General features: G+C 49.4%; 5 protein-coding genes across 5 annotated transcripts; 3 read left to right on the top strand and 2 right to left on the bottom strand.

Annotated features, from left to right (window-relative positions):
- Positions 1-3,190: 3,190 nt before the first annotated feature.
- FPOAC1_000565 (uncharacterized protein) lies at positions 3,191-5,566 on the top strand (the record flags this gene model as incomplete). Its single annotated transcript, XM_044845178.1, has 1 exon — positions 3,191-5,566. One exon carries the CDS (start codon positions 3,191-3,193, stop codon positions 5,564-5,566), a length of 2,376 nt encoding a protein of 791 aa, XP_044711094.1.
- Positions 5,567-9,921: 4,355 nt separating this feature from the next.
- FPOAC1_000564 (uncharacterized protein) lies at positions 9,922-11,966 on the top strand (the record flags this gene model as incomplete). The annotated part of the gene is made up of 2 exons (XM_044845177.1): positions 9,922-10,461; positions 10,536-11,966. 2 exons carry the CDS (start codon positions 9,922-9,924, stop codon positions 11,964-11,966), a joined length of 1,971 nt encoding a protein of 656 aa, XP_044711093.1.
- A 504-nt stretch (positions 11,967-12,470) lies between these two features.
- FPOAC1_000563 (uncharacterized protein) lies at positions 12,471-14,184 on the bottom strand (the record flags this gene model as incomplete). The annotated part of the gene is made up of 2 exons (XM_044845176.1): positions 12,471-12,786; positions 13,781-14,184. 2 exons carry the CDS (start codon positions 14,182-14,184, stop codon positions 12,471-12,473), a joined length of 720 nt encoding a protein of 239 aa, XP_044711092.1.
- A 439-nt stretch (positions 14,185-14,623) lies between these two features.
- On the top strand, positions 14,624-16,765 carry FPOAC1_000562 (uncharacterized protein; the record flags this gene model as incomplete). Its single annotated transcript, XM_044845175.1, has 3 exons — positions 14,624-14,699; positions 14,881-15,201; positions 15,258-16,765. The coding sequence occupies 3 exons, from the start codon at positions 14,624-14,626 to the stop codon at positions 16,763-16,765; spliced, it is 1,905 nt and encodes a 634-aa protein (XP_044711091.1).
- Positions 16,766-17,444: 679 nt separating this feature from the next.
- On the bottom strand, positions 17,445-19,233 carry FPOAC1_000561 (uncharacterized protein; the record flags this gene model as incomplete). Its single annotated transcript, XM_044845174.1, has 3 exons — positions 17,445-18,589; positions 18,643-18,681; positions 18,729-19,233. The coding sequence occupies 3 exons, from the start codon at positions 19,231-19,233 to the stop codon at positions 17,445-17,447; spliced, it is 1,689 nt and encodes a 562-aa protein (XP_044711090.1).
- Between the last annotated feature and the right edge of the window lie 106 nt (positions 19,234-19,339).

The following is a 19,339-nucleotide window of genomic DNA, read 5'->3' as shown; positions in this document are numbered from 1 at the left end:
GTGCCCGTGTAATTTACTCGCGAGTCACTCACGACTTCTAGCGCGCAGACTAAGAAAATCGTCCGGTGATAAAGCTAAGAGCTGCAGATACCAGCATCAGCCTCGCCATAAAATATGTCAATGAAGCAGATACTGAGGCTTTCACAACAAGGGACATGCCCGCAATGGTGGACAGTGGATGAATTGCTAGGTAGTTACCAAGAATATTACTTCCTTGTATTTGATAACATATCTACGCAGACTGACATGAACAACCCGATGACCTAGTAGGGGCTGGTCTGTCATCTGGCCTTTTGGCAGATTTTGGCACGGGCTATCAAGAAACAACCAATGCAAGGCACTGACTGTTAGTGAGCACAGCAGATGTAATTGGTCTTGAGACTGGTCTGAGGTGGAATTTCGGCTAGTGACAAGCAGTTCCATCCCTTCAAGGTGAACGGACAAGGCGCGATCACGATGCCGCAAGGGTTTGGCACGAGGTGGGAGAGACCATCGTCATCACCGTTGAAAATACGATAAGGATCGACAAGGGAGAACAGAGAATTTCCCCGCCGATTCTCTAGCATCCCATGAAGATAATCAATTCGGCACACGAGACAAGAAACTCCTACGCGGCTCTGGCAAGGGTCTTTTCGAAGCGAACGTCAGGCGAAAGCGAACTCGCCTCAGGAAGTCGAGAATGGCAGGTATGTAAATCATAAGAACACAGCTTATGAGTCTTGGTCTATCAGGGGGTCCTCAGGTTTGGCGTGCAACGGTGCGTTTCATATCTTAGCTGGTGGATTCAACCACGGACCCCAGTCTACTGATTGGTTATCATGGTTGGTGGGATGCTAAGTCGAAGCACGTCTTTTTAATCATAGATGGTATCCAATCACCGGGGGATTTCCACAATCCAACCCGTGGTTAAGTTTTTGACAGTTGCATTGAGCAATCCAAGTTACTTCTCCCGATTTCACTTCCTCGGGCAAACCAGCATGTTATTGACCATTGGATGGATAGGTAGCAATGGGCAACAAAAGCACGGGGATGCCCGATATTAATACGACGAGACTTCTATTGTATGAGCACTGTAGCGACTGTCTGCCATGCTGCGGAGAATATGTAACAAGGAGAATCAAAGCGAGTTTAGGCGAGAGAAATATAGACCATAACCCTGGAGGACCGGGAGTTAAATGGACAACATATGGGACACTTAATGCTACATAGCTGGCCAGGCTAGGCTGAAAATGTGCAATCTTGCGGAATATTGTTCATACATTCGTTGATAATGCGTAGCATTTCTGGCTCTGGGTGTTTTGCATTTTTGTTTCTAATAGCACTCGTATTATATCGTGTAACCCTTGACTTGATGGGTCAATTGGGAAAACGAGAACTTATGCGTAAAAATGGGTTCTCGTATTTTCTTTTCTTCTTCGCGTAAGGTATGTTTGTATGCCGCGATTAGTGTAGTATGCAGGGCGGGGAGCGCTGTAAGGTAGGAAAAAATCTCAAGATGAGAGGTGAGATAATGCATCGTTACCTATGCAGGTCGCATTAGAGAATTTAATACCCATGCCGGTAATATTTATTAAGTGAAGACCAAACATAATGCATCATCCATATTACCCTGTGTTTACCACTCAGCTCATTATAATAGAATTTCCATCTACTATAGCTGGAAAAAGGTAACAACTTCCTGGGATTCAAGTGGTTGCCCCTAATGATAATATCAGATGGACCTGTGGATCGGTGGACCGCGTACCGCTTTTAGAACACCTAGGCAATCCGAACCCGTCAGGTGTGTACCCCTGATTCGAACACTGCAGTTGCGTTTGCTGCGCTGGAGCTGTAATAAGAATTCGCCATTTTGTGCCTCAAGGCCCTGAAAGGACGATTCATGCCACCAATGGTTAGGTTCCATTGCACTAGTAGTCACCGGGACCCCTGCAGCTGGGCGTCACAAAGCGTTTGGCAAAGTGCAGTCAACGACCAATCAGATACTATAGCCCCTGGACGGGAAGCCCAGCCTTTGGCCCAGAGAAGGAGTGACCCGCCGTACCTGCGTTTGCTGGATGGCGTATGGATTGTCGCTGACTGCTGGGCAATGCTAGGCTGTCCATTCTGCTCTGGTCTCAACTCCGCCACAGTCAAAGCTCACGATAATCACATCCAGCTACTGCGCGTGTCGACTCGTACGAAGACCAATACGCTCGAAAACTGCACCTAGCTCCCACCGTAATGTACTATTGAGCCCTGGCCATATTGTCTTTGGGTCGTGTGCTGCGGTGCGGCGTGCTCAGTGGCTGTTTGCAGGACCAAGAGTACTAAAACCCCTGCTCTTTTCCGTCGCGGAAGCCCGTCTTGGTTGTCTCTGAGACTCCGCCTTGGACCAGGATCCCCCGGTCTTGATAATCCCCTGCCAGTTCATGTCACACGTCTCGTCTCCCCAATTCTGTCTTGTCTCTCTTTTCTCTTGGGTCATCTGCTCTAATTATCATCTATCTATCTCCTCTGCTCCGTTTTGCTTTTCAAGCGCTTGTTTCTGCCACACCCATTCCAGGCCTCGCAAAAACCGTCTGGTACGAGAACGTCGAGGTTCATTACCAATCGTTCCATTTCCTCCCTTTTACTTATCGCGCGAAAGTACACGCTCGGTTTGCATTCCCTCCACCTCCTTTGGGCATACCGAACAAGCGCACGGCAATCAAATCGAATTCCCTCCGATCCGAACTTCGTCTCTCGCCTTTCTTCGACGACATCAACATCAACCTCTTGGAGAGTCTAAGCGATTTCGCTGTGTCGACAGCTTCTTTTTACCGTCACTCGCACCCGTGGTGCTGAGCTTTCAGCCACCGTTCCACTCCTTTCGACAATATCTACTCATCTTGCTGCATCCGGCCAGCTCTCCCCAGATCTCGGATTCATCGAATCGTCGCCACACCCGCTAGCTTCAACTCTGTCTGGTTGCGACTGACCTGTTCATTCATTATTTCCGAGACGGCTTCTATTCAATTAACCACGCGCGGTCTTGCCTGGACGTGGTCTAGTTTCTTGTTCATCATCCAGGTTGAACTCAACTTTCTTTCTGACAGTTTCTCGCTGGCTTGCGCCTTGACACGAATTAAACTTGACGACTTTTCGAACCCGCCATGCCATCGGAAGCCTATTGATTCATTAAGATTGATTTCGTTCCAAACTTTTTGCCACGATGAGTTTGCCTGAGCCACCGTCCTCAGTGGACAATGGCTGCTCTGTCGTTCACGACAACACTCTCTATGTTTTCACGCCGACAGCCTTTATGGCTCTGCCCTTGGAAGAAGACGCAGAATGGGAGGAATTAGAAATGGGACAACAGGTTACTGGAGGAGTATGTGTTGGTACAGAAGCCGAGCTGTTTGTGGTCGGAGGTAACGGCGGTCCTGCTGAGTACAATGGTCTTCAAAAATTCATCTTTGCGGACAAGAAATGGGAGACCATTGCTACCGACAACACAGCTTTTCGAAACCTGCAATACCACGGTGCCGCTTATATAAAGAACGCTAATCGGATCGTCGTTGCGGGTGGTACCCAAGACGGCAGAGAAGCACCTTCGCAGAACACATACTACATCGACCTTGCAAATGCGATGAATATCATGTCTGCGGCTGGCGCTCCTCCGGTTGTCAGCCCTGTTGTCATACCATGGTCTGATGATGCGGCCTGTATATTGTGGGACAAGGAAGTCAGAACATTCGCTTCAGGTGGATGGGTCAACAACGGTGTCACTCTAGCAGAGCCCCTTCCACCTTCCAGCAAAGCCCTTGTTTTGCCAGGAGACGACGGTTCTAAGAGCCTCTATGTTTTTGATCTTGCAGCAAGCCCCAATATGGTCCATCGCTATGCTGTTTGGGGGGCCAACGATCAAGGTATTCAAGGGGCTGTTGATGCGAATGCGAAGCGTGACCTTTCTTTGAACGACTGGCCCGAGTATAACTCGACACTGGCTCCTACGATTACACGTGCTCAAGGACAATACTCGGTTGCTCAAGATTCAAATGGCAGGGTTGTCTTTGTCGGTGGGAATGCTGATGAACCCCTCGCCTTTTTCGATATGAAGGACAACTCATGGCTCAATGCCGCCGACATCGTTGGCGAGCAGAAGATTCTTTCAGCAGAATCTTCCACCGCGACCACGAAGACTAAGACCAGCTCTACCAAAACATCCTCATCCAATTCATCCACCAAGACAAAGTCTGTCACCTCTGACGCATCTTCCACTTTCGCCACATCCACTGCTTCAGCATCAGAAACCGAGAGTCTGTTTGCCTCGGAGACAATCTCCGAGTCCAGCTCTGCTACTGGCACTGACGCTGCGGCTATTGCTGGTGGAAGCAGCGACGGTGACTCTGGCCTCAGCTCTAACGCTATCTTGGGTATAACTCTTGGCACGATCCTAGGTTTTCTTGCCCTGCTCGTTGTCATCCTCCTACTTTTACGTCGTCGCAAGAAGGCACAGCAACAGCCCTCGCCCGAAAGGGCACAGCCTAAGAATAATGGTTTTGCTTCTGACAAGAAAGATCCTATGGGTCTTGGCGGCGCTCCGGTTTCGCCTTTCCGTGGGCACCAGTCCAACATGTCACAAGAATCGTTCTCGTCTATGACAATCTTGATGGGTGGTGCTGGCAAGAACGGCAAACCTGCTGCCCCTCGTGAAGTACGCAACCTCGCTGATGAGAAGGAAATGGGATTCGGCGGTGCCAGCCCAGCCTCGCCTCACTTCCGTAACCACGTGTCAACCATGTCCCAAGATTCCCAGTCATCTATGGCGATCTTGATGGGTCGTGCCGGCAAAGGCAATGGTAACAATGTTAACTCTGCTGGTGTCGACCAAACACAATTCAAGTCTACTATCGGCAAGCCAATCCTGCAAGAGCCGCAGTACCCAACCGTGCAAGGACAGGACGCCAAGGGAGTTGCCTTCGACCCCAACGTCGCCGAGCCTCGATCACGCAACGGTCCCCTTGAAACCCAAGACGGGCTACGAAGAAGCTCGGGCTGGAACCGCTACTGGTCTGGTGGCAGCGCTCTTCAAATTCTCGGCTTCGGTGGACCTCCTAAGCGCAACACTGTCAGCTCAGACACTGACTCGCACTACTCTGAACAGCCAGGGTTCCGAAACCCCCGTGTCACACAGGACTCTGCTACCGTCCCTCCTCTTAATTTCGAGTTCCGTCCTGAAATGAACCGGGTTAACTCTGGAAGCCCCGTCGTCTCCGAGTATAGCAAGAATATCCCCTTTAGGGATGGTGTTGCTGGCAAGATCGAAAGACCAATCTCAAAGGTGTCGTCCTCTGGCTATTCCAGCGGCATTCCCGAAAGCGTCAATGACACCTGGGATCCCGAGTCCAAGGACAAGCCATGGGGCACCGACAGAGCAACGAGCAGCATTTACAACCCCAGCTTCTACTTCGGACAGCCACTCTCTCCCAGAGTTCCTCAGCCTCAGACACCCCCATCTGGAGTAAGCACTCAGCCTCAACTTGCGATGGCAGCACAGTCGAATGACATGAGTTGGCTCAATCTTGGTGACCGGGCTCGCCAGTAAAGCTCGCAATCTTGATGAACTGATGAAGTCGTTTGAGTCTTGCATGTTTATCGCGAGCCACTGAGATACCCCGTTCTGCATTGGCGCACATAGTCCTTTCCCCCTCTCTGAAAGCGGACAGCTGGCTTCAGTATAAAGCAATTGTCCTTAAGCGCATATTCTGCTCTTTAACCCTCATTCAATCAACCTTTACTACCTATTCAGTGCAAGTACATAATGGCACGCGCACTTGATCGCACTCCCTACCCCTCTCAGACCTAGAGTCTATTGGACACACTATTTTCTTTTCTCCTTTTTGATAAAGCACCGCATGAACCCGTGCCGGCGTGTCCTCCTCGCCAGCCTAATATGTCTCATACCTATTTTTTCTTTCTTTTTCTTTTCTTTAGCCTGCTTTTGTCTTATTTGTACATTCTAGACGTTGACCCGGGATTGGTCATTATTTCCCACCTTTTCTGTCGATCATCGTCGTCGTTGTTGTTATGATACCACCATCTCCTGATGTATGTAATTGGCTAGTGTAGCAAAAAAGGGGACCTCGATGGATGATCAAGATGTTGATGGAGATGTTAGACGGAGGATAAAAGAGCTGACAGCGTCGTGATGGGGAAGGGGACGTGGCTGCTGGTTGAGGTTGAGCGACGGCAGCCAGTTTTGTTGTGTCTATGTGTGGAGGTCAAGGGAAGCCAGAAGAAGCAGTGGTTACGAAGCTGGAACTTCCCGCAATAAAACGATATGAACAATTACCTTCGATCTCTCGATGTGATGTGACATAAGTACTGGCAGATGCCAAGTTGAATGTTCAAGTAAGGCGATAAGGGATGATTCGGCTGGGCAGCCGTTTCTACTTATATGAGCTACGCTTCTATATATGTGAGACTGGCCAGAGCGGATCGGGCCATATTGTTCTGTCCCATGTTTATCACCCAGTAGTTATTTCGAGATGGACTTGTTTCCACCTGAGACCAGTCTGTACTCACCCACATGATATCCAGAAATAATTCATTGAATCAATCGCAAACGCTCCGGTGAGGAAGGGTCCTGCAGCCACAAACGCCTCTCTTATATCCGATACATGAGTGGTGGGTGTGAAGATCTATACACCACAACAAGCATCAGAGTTTCGACAAGCGACGGGCCGAGCCTTTTTCTTACCATTGGCAGCAAGTGCTCTGACTCGAAGAGTTTATATTGGAAGTTGATCCTGGGTGTGACTATTATTGGTTATCAATTGGCAGTGAAGCTGCGTTACTTGTCTCTTATACAGCTATCGAGGTAGTGCTCAAGGGAAGTACGCCACGCTCAACACAGAACAAGACTCCACCTGATCTTCCTTGGCTTGCAGAATAAACTCTGTCAACAAATGCAGAATTATTCCAGAAGAGAAGAACATATCTGTTCCATACATTCCTAGTAGTTGATACGTATATGTCCAGGAGCTGAATCGCCAGCAACTGCCAGAGCCTCAACACCGGGTTTCCGTGACGGTCCAAGCGAGGCAGCCAACAGCTCGGTGAGCGATTCGAGTAATAGGGCTTATGATGAACAATTTATTGCTACTCTCAGGTTATTATGACAGATGAAAACCGGACTACGTAACTGTACTCCATAATATGTATCTAATTGACCGAAATATGTTTAGATATGTCATGAATGAAGAGCTCTCCCTGACCATGGGTATTGTTACTGTACTAGACGTTCTCTTGTAACAGTCCTACCTGCATGTAAGAACTGCGAATGTCAGTGGGTAGGTATCTAGAGGCGATAAACTCCGATGCAATCCCAACTGCCTGCAATAACCGCCAATGTTACTCATTGATATTAGTCCAGTGAACTAAGCTGGGATGATGGCGTTTTCAGGGTCCTCCGGGTAACCTGATCTGGCTAGATAGTGATGGCAAAGCGACGGTTGAGCTTTGAGTTTGAGAGATTTTCTTAGCCGAGCCATAACACGTAGGTACGTCAAGATAATAGAAAGAGGGCTTGATTTTATTAGAACTATGGAGAGAAATACGACAGTCATGGCACAGAACTGGAAGTTACTGGATCCTGATCTAAGCCGCATACATACGCAGAAACCGAACCTATGTATTCGTTTTGGACGAGTTCTCTGTTCTAATACGACAGAATACGATTGATGTATTGGATCCAAAATTACCCGCCAGTTTCTCCGTACGGAAGAGGTTGCCGGCGGAAGAAGGGCAACCCCAGTCAACGGACAACCGTAGTCTGATTGGGAAGGAAGAATCTGGAGACGAGTTGGGGCTCAACAGTGCACGGGTGAAGGGGGAATGGGGATACAATCATGAGGAGAATTATCTATCTAGTAGCTAGAAGAGTCTAAGAGAGGTCCACTTGAGCAGCCCGCAAATTGGACGGGGTGCTCTCTGTGTTCACATGCCTTGGTACTACTTTGTGATTGAGCCGGGGACATTCCGAGACGGTTCCGATAATTTAATCGAAGCTGGAAAAGAATTCAATTAGATGTCGTAGTGTCCGATGTGGTGTCTTGAAAGTGAAAGGTAGTCATCTTTAAAGAAGTTTTCAAAACCCCTTGTATTTAAGTTATTGATACTCCGTACCACTACTAACACTGAAAGAATAACAACAAAAAAACCAAGCTTTCATCGGTCACCAAATTGGGGGCTCCAACAGACAAAGAAACACCAATAACAAGCTCAGACACCTTTCCTTACAGGGACCCCTGGGCAGCAACACGGTCAAATTCCAATTTTGGTAGGCGAGTCAGAGCTAAAGCTGCAGAGGTTTTGCAAAGCTCTGACCTTGGAGACTGAGGTCCATCCAGTGAGAGGTCCAGAGGCTAATGACGAGGAGATGTTAGACCATCCATGGCTTGAGCCGCCAGAGACAACCACCAGAAAGAAGCCTGAAGAATCTCGGGACAAGGGACATCCCACGCGGCCCTGCAGCCACAATTAAGTCAGTTCAAGTCACCTGGATTGAATAAACGAGACTGTGTGTGTGTGAGAAACAGAGATGAAACTCAAGGTCATGCTCGACATGAAGTTCAATTATTAGGTACTAACGTTGGTTAGTTACAAACAAAAGAACCCTCGCGTGAGCCAGGCTCGTGAAAGCCCTCACAACAGAGAAAACGACTTGTTACACTCGATCCCTGCCATGAACCGCAGTAAAGTGACCCTCTCCACCGTTTCTCCCGACGAGGGCCTTCAGAGCCCCTCGACTCTATTGGTAGAATCGTAGATGATAATGTTCTGCATCCGTTGTTTTAGTTTATCCTCCGTGAGTGTGATGGAAGACGGAGCAATAGAGTGGGCTTCCTGTTCTCAAAGTCCAAAGTACCAGTACTTTGATGGATCCCTGCTTCTTGATAACTCACTCATTAGATTTCTGTGGTTGGATGTTGGCCGATAAAATAATAGTGGGAAAAGAGTTAGGATTTGGCTTTGGCTTTAACTCACTCACCTCCAGGTCTTCCCCCGCCTGGATCCAGCTTACAGCGGGTACAGGGCACAGGATGCCTGAAGATGGTCCACTAACAGCGTCAGATGCCCCCACTCTCACCTGCCATCCCCCCCACTCTGGCGACAAAAAGTCTCTCTACATGCAGACCTTCCCTCCATTCTCACTCAGATTGGAAACGTTGAAACGAGTTGCAGTTGCCCACTACTAGCTGAGGCTAGATTGCCACTAATTGGTCTAGAGTACCAACCACCTTTGGACTCTTCACTTTGGACTCGATTCGATTTGACTCTAGAGGTACTCAACTCGAGTCGGTCGAGTCGACGTCGGCTTTGTACCGTCTTGTCCGCGTTTGCGCTTGCGCCTTCTGGTACTATTTTTTTTCTGGTTCCTCTCCTGCACCTATCTGCGTTTGCATTCGTATCTTCATCTATCACCACTTGTATTGCATCACAAACCGCTGACGGCCTTCTCCCTTGTTGACGTTCCTCATTCAGCTGCCCCTCTGGTCCAACAATTTATTGCATCGTCGCATCGTTCACGGCCTCTGCGGTACTCGTATCGCTTTATTTTCATCGCAGGCTTTCTTGACGTTATTGCCGCGATATTTTTGGTACACATTACCACCGCTGATTAACTGGTCACGTTCCTCTTGTATCCGACTGGAGCGCATCTTTATATCCCGAATCTTGCCTGTTCTTATTCTGTGATACTTGGCAGCTTCGATACTTTTTTTCTTCATTTTGGGAGTCAGTTTCTCCGCTTTTGGCGCTGCTTCCACGACCTGGTTTTCTTGTCTTGCGCAGCCTCCCTCTGGCTTGCCCACCACTACTCAACCCCCCTTCTCATCCGCCTAATCTGATAAACTCAATTACAACCATCTTTACTCGGTGCTCGCCGTCACTTCGGCCATGATGAGTTCGACGGCATGGAATGGGCAAGACCAAACAATGGCCTCGGCTGGCGATGATGACTTCCACCAATTTCTCGACATGAGCAACATGGGTAGCTTGGGCGATGCTATGCACTTCGATTTTCAGTCTTTCCAGGATGGCTCTGCGCAGGGACTGATGAGTCAATCGCGCGATGCCCCCGACACGATAATGACCGACTGCGATAACCCAGGCCTGATGGCCACAGCTGGCGCAATGCCATTGTCGACATCAACGGCTCAGCCAACGATCCCGGCTCATATGATGACACCTGCGAGTGACCCCATATCCAACATTGACGCCCAGATTCAGTATCTTCAGCAACAGAAGTTTCATCAGCAACAGCGCCAAATGCAGGAGCAACAGGCGGCTTTCTTCCACAACCACAACCACTCCGTGCCGCCAACACCGCAAAGTCTCGAGATGCCCAACAATACACAATTCTACTCCCAAGCAGAGCAAATACCAGCATCGGGCGCTTACGATAGAGGCTACCACCAGCGCATGAAGGAGCAAGATGTAAGTAATCAATTACTACGGCCCCTCTCACGGCGGTCTGCAATCCGCAGAACTCTATGCTAACTTGTACCCAGATGGCTTTCACACCTCTCGTCTCTCCGGCAGTGACTCCCCTGGATCCCAACTTTTCGATGGACAGCGGCTACACTATTCCCAGCGCCTACTTCAGTCCTCTAACATCACCAGCTCTTCATGCGCAGAACGACCCTTCGACAATTTACGACCCACGTCACACAAACACAAACAACTCGCCAATCGACCATGTGGACCTCGACAGATCGACCGTTCCTGTTACGTCTGTTTTAGACTTGCCTAAGAAGCCTGTCAGGAAGAAGGCCGCAACGAAGACGAGGGCAAAGGCCAGCATTCGAAGCTCTCCCATCGTAAAGCCTCAACGTCGGAAAGTGGGCCCCAGTCCTGCGATTGTGTCACAGGTGCTCAGCGAGTTCGAAGAGATGAACGGCTCTTTTCTTCCTACGTCGGCGACTTCTACCGAGACCTCGGCGGAGGAGAATTCGTCAGTATCCCCTGAAGCCCTCTCAGAGATGCCCCCGCCTCCAATTCCCAACAGGAGATCAACGAGCAAATCGCCCTACATTCAAGCACAGTCAAGCAGCCAACAAACACCTGTCCCGGCTCCTGTGGACTTGAATCCTGCTCCGGCTACACCTGCTTCGCTCATGAAGCTACCTGCATCTAGGGCAAACAAGCATGCTGCAGGACACCAAGAACCGATTGTTTCTGATCACATCGAATCACTAGAGCTACCAGAGTCAGTATCCAGCAAGACTATGACGCCTGTTATATCACGATCCTCTGTCCAGTCTCCTATTGTGGAAGCTATTCCTGGCAAGGCATCAGGCTTCCAACCTCTGCCCTCTCCGGTATTCCCTCGACGACAATCGGGGACTATATCTGCAACCGCAAGCCCTCAATTGGCCCCCGGGTCGACAGGCCCATCTGCGCGGAAAACTCCTCAACTTGCACCTCGGTCAAGTAGGAAGAGGTCTACTGGCTCTGTTCACGTTTCGCCTGCACTGCTGCCAAGAATATCCCCCAGCATCAAGCCCTTGCTTCCTGGTACGCCTGGAATGACGCCGGCAGAGAGTGCTGCCTCACAACTTCTGATGTCGAAATCCAACTACCAAAACATCCTGGAGGGTAACAAGGTGCCGGGCGTGTCATACCCAAGCGAACTTTCGACCAACCTCACATCCAAGCGAACATCACACAAGATTGCAGAGCAAGGGCGCCGTAACCGAATCAACTCAGCGCTGCAGGTCATGGCCGGACTCTTGCCTGGAGGCGATAAGACAGACATCGTAGACGAATGCGATAAGAAAGATGGAAAGCAAGCGAATGCACAAAACAGCAAGGCTAGTGTCGTCGAGAACGCTATCGTGCATATGAAGAGCCTGGAGAAAGAGAACGTGGACCTGAAGAAGGAGGTTGAGGAACTAAAAAAGCAATTGGAGGGTTTACAAGGGTCAAAGGAGGATAAATAATAACAACATGGAGGTGTGGTCGGTTCATGGCAAGGCACAGAAGCGCCGTACACATGGGGCCTCGGACAATAATAAGGTCGGTCTAGTTCGCGAGGGGTTGTTGGCACACTGCATTATATCCTCAACGGCGGCAGCGATGTTTTGTTTTCGGCGTTTTGTCTAAGGTTAACGAGGCGGTGCATTAGACAAGCGCTGCCAGGCATAGACTGGCTATTTGTAGAGAATCATTGATACGATGTGGCCGGGGATATGATTGGATGATTTAATAAATGAAAGGTTGACGGGTTCATTTGAATCGTGGAGCATAGGTATACCAGGATTGAATATACATAAGAGTCAAATCAGTCAAACCAAGTAACAAGCAAGGCAAAGTGAGACATGGATGTGAGATACCAGATTTGAGAAATAAAATCCGAGAAGAGAGTGACGTGTGGTGGATGAAAGGGAAGAGACAAGAAAGGATCCATAACAACTTTTATTGTGATGATGATAAATAGTATCATGTTATTGTTGTTGTTGTTGAGCAAGGACATCAGTATCTAGCTGCTCCATAACCTCCACCACGAGCTTCAAACTCTCCATGAAGCCGTTGACAGCGACACGAAGCATTCTATTGGTTGTTGCTCTGTACTGAACCTCGAGGAGCCGCGCATCTGCATCTGCATCTTGACCATTTGGTGAACCTTGGGTTGACTTTGAGGTCGGCGCCGGGACAACGGTGAGCTGTCGCCTGACGAGTGGGGAGAGTTCAGGGTCCACCTGAATGGCCTTGAGGGCGGTTGTGGCCAGTCGAGCAGTGGGAAAAGGGACGTTTAGAGTACTAGACAAGGGGGGCAGGGGTTAGTAAAAGGGAAGCTGTATGTAGAGTAACGGGAGCTATGACAACAACAACAAAATAACAGCCAGCCTTGGAGTTGTTGGGCTTAGCCTTGTAAAGCGTCATTGTCAAGGGGTGGAATAGGGAGGGGTGGCTTGCATTGAACAGGGAAATTCGGCATCGGGAGTGGCGGTCATGGTTATTCTTGATGAAGGTGGTCACTGCTTCCAAGCAAGCGACCGCTTTTATCTCTCTTGTGTGCGATGCGATGCGATGCGATGCGATCGATCTCTATATCGATTTCCTTTTTGTCCTTTCGTATTTCTTTTGGCCGTAGTCGTCACTATCAGGGCAATGACAATGACGGAGCTAGGTTGGCTCGGCTGTGACAAGGAATGCAGATCTAGACCTAATATCGAAGGGAGAGGAACGTCACCCGTTATATCGAATTTGAGTGATTTTCTCTTTGTTTTGGTTTAATAGATAGGCGGTTTCTTGGGTGATTTGAGAACGATCACACAGTTTTGAGTGTGTAAGTGTGATAATAATTAGTGAGAGTGTGACTGGTGGTGAAAATTGACGGCGGGCAGGTTTCTGATATGCACGCGGGGATAATATTGGTTGGTTCACGGTGGGGGATCGGGCGGTAAAGATTGACGTTATTGCAGCGGGAACTGAACCAGGAGGAGGTAGTTAGTTATTAGGTACCTAGTTGCCAGATTCGTGTGACACCGCCACAAAAGCCACAGCCGGTTTCCATCATAACAACAGCTAAATTTACCTACAACAGAAAATATAGTGACGTTATACGAGAGCTAGGCTATCCTGGGAACACTTTATGATGCATTTGGTTGTACAATTTTGTAAGAAATTAGTAGGCTGGCTTACATGTTTTAATTGTAGCTGATTTCTCATGTAACACTGCTTCCACAGAATTGTCTGTTGGAGATTTTTAGGGTAACTGTTTTAGTACCTATCCATATTACGACAAACAAACTGGACGACTAGAGCACTGCAGCGGAGTTGATGAACGGGATCATGCAGCAAGATTGACTCAATTGAGGCATGTGTGTATGTACTGACAGCTGTCCATCTGATGGATTCTCTCAATAGTGGAGAGTGAATGCTGTCGTGTGAGAGAGAGTGTTCCATGCAATAAACACTGACAACTGCCCTGTGCTCCATAAACAGCTGGACAAGCTCTCCACTGGAGTGGTATAGTGAGCTATTAGTGCTGGCTAGTTGGGGCTGCCGCCCGTAGCTGGAGCGGTCTGTTGTGGTCTCGGGCGTTGTTTGCGCTGCGTTGCTATGGCAATGGACCCAAGTAGCAACCTGTTTCGGGCAGGGGCCAGAAAACAACGAGAACGGCCCATACAAAAGAATCGCTAGCCCAGGTCCCATTGCTTATCATCAACATCGTCAACCAAGACCTTCAATTCTTTTTTCCTCCTCTCCAAAGTTGTCTTTGGTGCCTTTTCTTGTCCGCGCTGGAGCTGGACTTGGAACACCTTGTTCATCATCTTTTCTCCTTTTCCTCTCTAAACCAACCTGACGACATCCATCGACGCACTCAATTTAGCCTTAAAACGCCTCTGCTGCAGTTTCCCGTTGAATTGACCCCAAACGCAATTGATCATCCGTCACCGCCTGCTTTTGGTCGTTGGAGAATTTGAGATAAAAGACATTGTCGCTGCTTCAGTATTTTGATTGTATATTTGTTTATACTCTTATTATATTCCGATTGCATTCGAAAGCTCTTTCCTCATTTTTTCTTCTTGTTATTTGGACGGTTCCACCGCCCAGACTCCTTGAAGCGCAAGTCAACATCAACAATAACAACATGGCGCCTTCCAGCCGACACCCACAACTGCAACCGCAGCCGCAAAGCATGGCGCAAATCGTCGAGTACATCCCAGGTAGGCAATCAACTCATCACCATTCAAATCATTTTACATATATGCACAATGGCTGCCTGGCTTTCCAGAGTCATGGCGCATTGCTATCCCTTGTACTCGTCACCTCCACCTTGCTTGATCGACGTCAACCTCTATCTCAACCACATATCTCTCCCAACATCAGCGCTAAACTATATACCAGATCGCCTCTATCTCGCCGCTTACAATGTCGCGCCTACTGCCGATACTCCATTCCCCTACCCCGAGGAGCCTGCGCCTGTTTCTCCTAGAAAGAGAACCACAAGACTCGCTGCCGGCGCTACCCCGCTCGCGAAGCCATCTCGACCTCAGCCCTGCTACTTTACTGTCGACGATACCCTCCTTTACAACGCTTTCCACCATGACTTTGGTCCTCTCCACATCGGCCACTTGTACCGATTTGCTATCCAGTTCCACGACATCCTGGGCGCCAAGCAGAACAAGGAGCGCCCAATTGTCTTTTACAGCGCCGCTGACCCCAAGAGTGAGCTCATCCATCCACAATTGTGCGCATTCTTCGAAAACTGACATGAATTCCAGGTCGCGCCAATGCTGCCTGCATGCTCGCGTGCTACATGGTTCTTATCCAGAACTGGCCTCCTCACCTGGCTCTTGCCCCGATTGCGCAAGTCGATCCTCCTCTGATGCCTTTCCGAGACGCCGGTTACAGCCAAGCGGACTACGGGATCAGCGTTCAAGATGTTGTTTACGGGGTGTGGAAGGCCAAGGAGGAGAAGTGCTGCGACCTCGACAACTTCGACCTGGACGAGTACGAGCGATTCGAGAGAGTCGAGCACGGTGACTTCAACTGGATCACCCCCAATTTCCTGGCTTTTGCTTCCCCCCAGCACGCGCCAGTCCAGAAGATCACAGAGGACTCCGAACTGTTCCCATTGCTCCCACGAACGATAGCCGCCGTGGACGCCCACCCCAAGCTACCAAAGCCTTTCAAGAATGTGCTCAAGCACTTCTCGGAGAAGAACATTGGCTTGGTTGTCCGACTCAACTCCCAGCTCTACTCACCCACTTACTTTGAGGCTCTGGGTATTCAACATTTGGACATGATCTTCGACGATGGCACATGTCCTTCGCTCAGCACTGTCCGCAAATTTATCAGACTTGCTCACGAGACCATTACTATCCGCAAGAAGGGAATCGCTGTCCACTGCAAGGCTGGCTTGGGTCGAACTGGTTGCTTAATTGGTGCCTACCTCATCTACCGCCATGGTTTTACCGCCAATGAGGTCATTTCTTTCATGCGATTCATGCGACCTGGTATGGTTGTTGGTCCTCAACAGCACTGGCTTCACCTCAACCAGGGCACCTTCCGAGAGTGGTGGGTTGAGGAGAGAATCGAGCGCCGACTAAGGAGAGAGATGGCTGCCGCCAACCCCATTCCCAGCACACCCATTCGTGCCATGCAAAAGACAACGCTGCGAAACGGCCAGGCTTCGACACCACCCAACCGAAGCCCTTCGAATCGCACACCGCTGAGTGAAGTTGACCATGACCGCAATAACATTGGGGTTCAGGAAGACTATCTACCAGCTCCCACGCCAGGGCAACCACGAAAGACTGCCAGAGATCGTCACCACCCTTACCAGCGCTCTATTTCTGGAGGAGCCCCCCCTGAAGCGCAATATCCAGTTGAGCAAGAAGCCGACTTGATGGCCAAGTATACCAACGCTAGTGGCGAGTCTGATGAGGAGTTGCACTTACGTATGATGCGCCGCCGTAAGGCGACTTCACAATCGCCAGCACGCAGTGAGAAGACACGATCTGTGAGCCAAACCACAGCTATCTACACAATAGATAACGATGCGTCACATGATGCCGAGAATATTGGCTCTGTGCGTTCCAAGTATGTTGAGCGCGTACCCAGTACACCTGGTGTCCTGGCCAAGGTCCGTGGCAGCAAGCGTCAGGGCGAGTCTCCCCTTCGGGCAAAGGAGTCTGGTGTTCGAAAGACCAGCGGCAGAGTAGGCAGCGCTAGCCATAGCACGTCAGTGTCGGCGGCTTCGACAGCTCGCAAGGTCTCTGGAGCTTAGAAAGCAACAACTCAGCGAGCTCAGCCGCTTCAGCGTTCTAACGCGAGGCGTAACAGGCAACTGCACGACTCTACATCATGATCATGACTCACGCATGTCACGAGATCCTAACGTCTGGCATGTATTGGCGTTTTGGGCTCGAATGGGGACGATGGGCGTTTGTGTTTGAATGTTGAACCGATTCTTCTCCCACGATGACTGGTCGTGGTGTGTTTGACCTCCAATTATTTGCCATTCCAAACCTGCAAGATAATTCAGTTTCTGCAACATCGAAGCATCGTTACGATACGGATTGAATGAAGTTTGTTATGACCAAGGAGAGCATTTAGAGGCGAAAAATGACATTGTCTCGGAGAGGAGGAGTGAAAGCATAATGGAGTTTTAATTTGCGACGGCGTACAGGAAAGGGATGGATGAAATTTCGATATTGTGTATTTATTTGGTTTGGCATTGCATTGATTGACTCTTCTTGGTTACAACCAAGAGAGTACTGGAGATGAGAGGGCAGCGGGCTTTTACGACTATTCATATATGTGCATCCAAGGATTGGAATAAACTGTTCATAACTTTTCAAACACTTTTTTGTCTGATGATAATCTACGCTTTCTGTTCGTGATTGTTCTTCGTATTATTCATTCATCCAACTGCATATCTCGTCGACCGTTTAGTATATCAATTATTATACCCGAATAGCTTCAAGAGCAGTCACAACATCCTCTATCACTTTCGCAGCCTCAGCACTTGTCATGTCCTCACTCACAGCCAGACACTTATCTACAATATCACGATATCGACGACCAGTCTTACTGCCCAGGCCAGGAACGAGGGCAGTCCGCAATACCTTGTCGCGCCACCGCTCAGCAGAATAATGCGGCTTGTGATACATCTGAAGCACTTTCCACAATCCAATTTCGAGAAGCACCAGTCCTAGACTATAAATGTCCATGGGCTTGCAGTGGGAATAACCACGCAGTGAAGCTGGGTGTCGATGGAGTGTCATGATAGATGGATTTCTCGGGACGACAGAAAGTGCAGTGTCGAGATCTGGCCGAGAAGCATCAAAACCAGTGAGGTATGGGCGCTGTATATCAGGAACAAGAGCAGCCGCGGCAGTTGATGAGTGCGCCGAGGTAGAGATTGCAGAGGGGAAGAAGAGGATGTTTGAGCTGCAAAGACTCTTGTGAAGCCAATCAAGAGAGTGCAGAGACCAAAGGGCAACAGCAAGTGTATGCGCCAGACGAACGCGATCCTCAAGATCAGGAGTTTTGAGATCTGTACTGGCGATGAGCTCGTGCAACGTCGAGAAGGACGGTGAGGGCGCCTTGTACACGAGACCGTATCTGCAGCGCGAAAAGTCATCGACATAGCCCACGCAGTCAATGCTGTGAAGGTCAGGATGGCATTCTGAAGCTGAATGCATCATGCGAGCGAGATCATCCAGACGACGAACATGAGCTACACGCTCGTCCACATCATCGCGATCATAGTCCACCCACTCGATAACAACATCGCCCGCAGTTTCATGTCGTCCCTTGCTACGGTTTTCTTTACCGTCATCCTCGCTCAGTTCAAGCGCGGCACGGGGAACCTTGAGAGCAAATGTTGGCTTGAATGAGGCCTGGGGTTTAGCGTCGAGGTTGATGCGGAGTTTCTTCAGATTGGCCGATGCAGTGAGTTTAGGATAGACGCCTGTTGAGGCTGTCTCGAGGAGGGAGAGCTGAGTTATGTCTCGCTGGGCGGACTCGAGGAGTTGATGAGTCCAGGCCCGTTGGAAGGATGGGAGATGAGATAGCGGGAAGAGACGTTCGAGGCCATCATTGAAGTCTTGCACGTCGGATTAGTCAAGATTATGGCGAGCTGTGAGAAGGGAAATGTACCTCGGAGATCTTTCAGTAGGTTTGTGAATTTATCTTTATCTATTCGAGTTAGTCTTGATGTTCACATTGGCAGGTTGATATCTCACCTGCTATAACCCATCTAGCCCTCAAGCTCATCTCTTTCCCCCAACTCATCTCACTCATAGTCTTTGCGACACCGTTCAAATTCCGACACTCATCATCATTTGGACTTTTCCTCGAAGGCGAAGGTGACTTTCTAAGTTTTGTCTTGCCAACATCCAAGGTAGCCCTCCCCGCACCCTCATCAACCAGGCCATATCTATCCTTGAGTTTCTTGAAGTCAGTCACAGCACTATGCAACTCTTCAAGAATCTGCAAAGCTAAGCTTCTTAACTGAGGATTCCTCGTGCTCTCTAGATGAGCCTCGAGTCTGCCCTCAGCAACGCCCCAGTCTCGACCCCAGACGACTAACCGCATCTCTTCTATACGTACTTTGCACAAAAGCCTTTGACTATCTGTGTCGATGTTTGCCGCCGTCGTGAAGAGATTATAGGCTTTGACACAGCCATCAAAGAGCTGGCCGAGGACGCCCACTACTGCGAGGGCAGTTCCCACAGTCTCAGCGGCCATTGTGCGGGTGTGAGTGAGGGGTTTGAGGTGGAGGTGGCGAGGTGAAACTTGTGAGAGGTGAGAGAACAAGTACAATCGCGATGAACATTTGTCGAGATGATTATTG

The sequence above is a fragment of the Fusarium poae genome, chromosome 1 (genome assembly GCF_019609905.1).
Source record: "Fusarium poae strain DAOMC 252244 chromosome 1, whole genome shotgun sequence".
Taxonomy (NCBI): domain Eukaryota; kingdom Fungi; phylum Ascomycota; class Sordariomycetes; order Hypocreales; family Nectriaceae; genus Fusarium; species Fusarium poae.
Note: the sequence above shows the minus strand (reverse complement) of the source record. Positions and strands in the feature narration are given on the sequence as shown.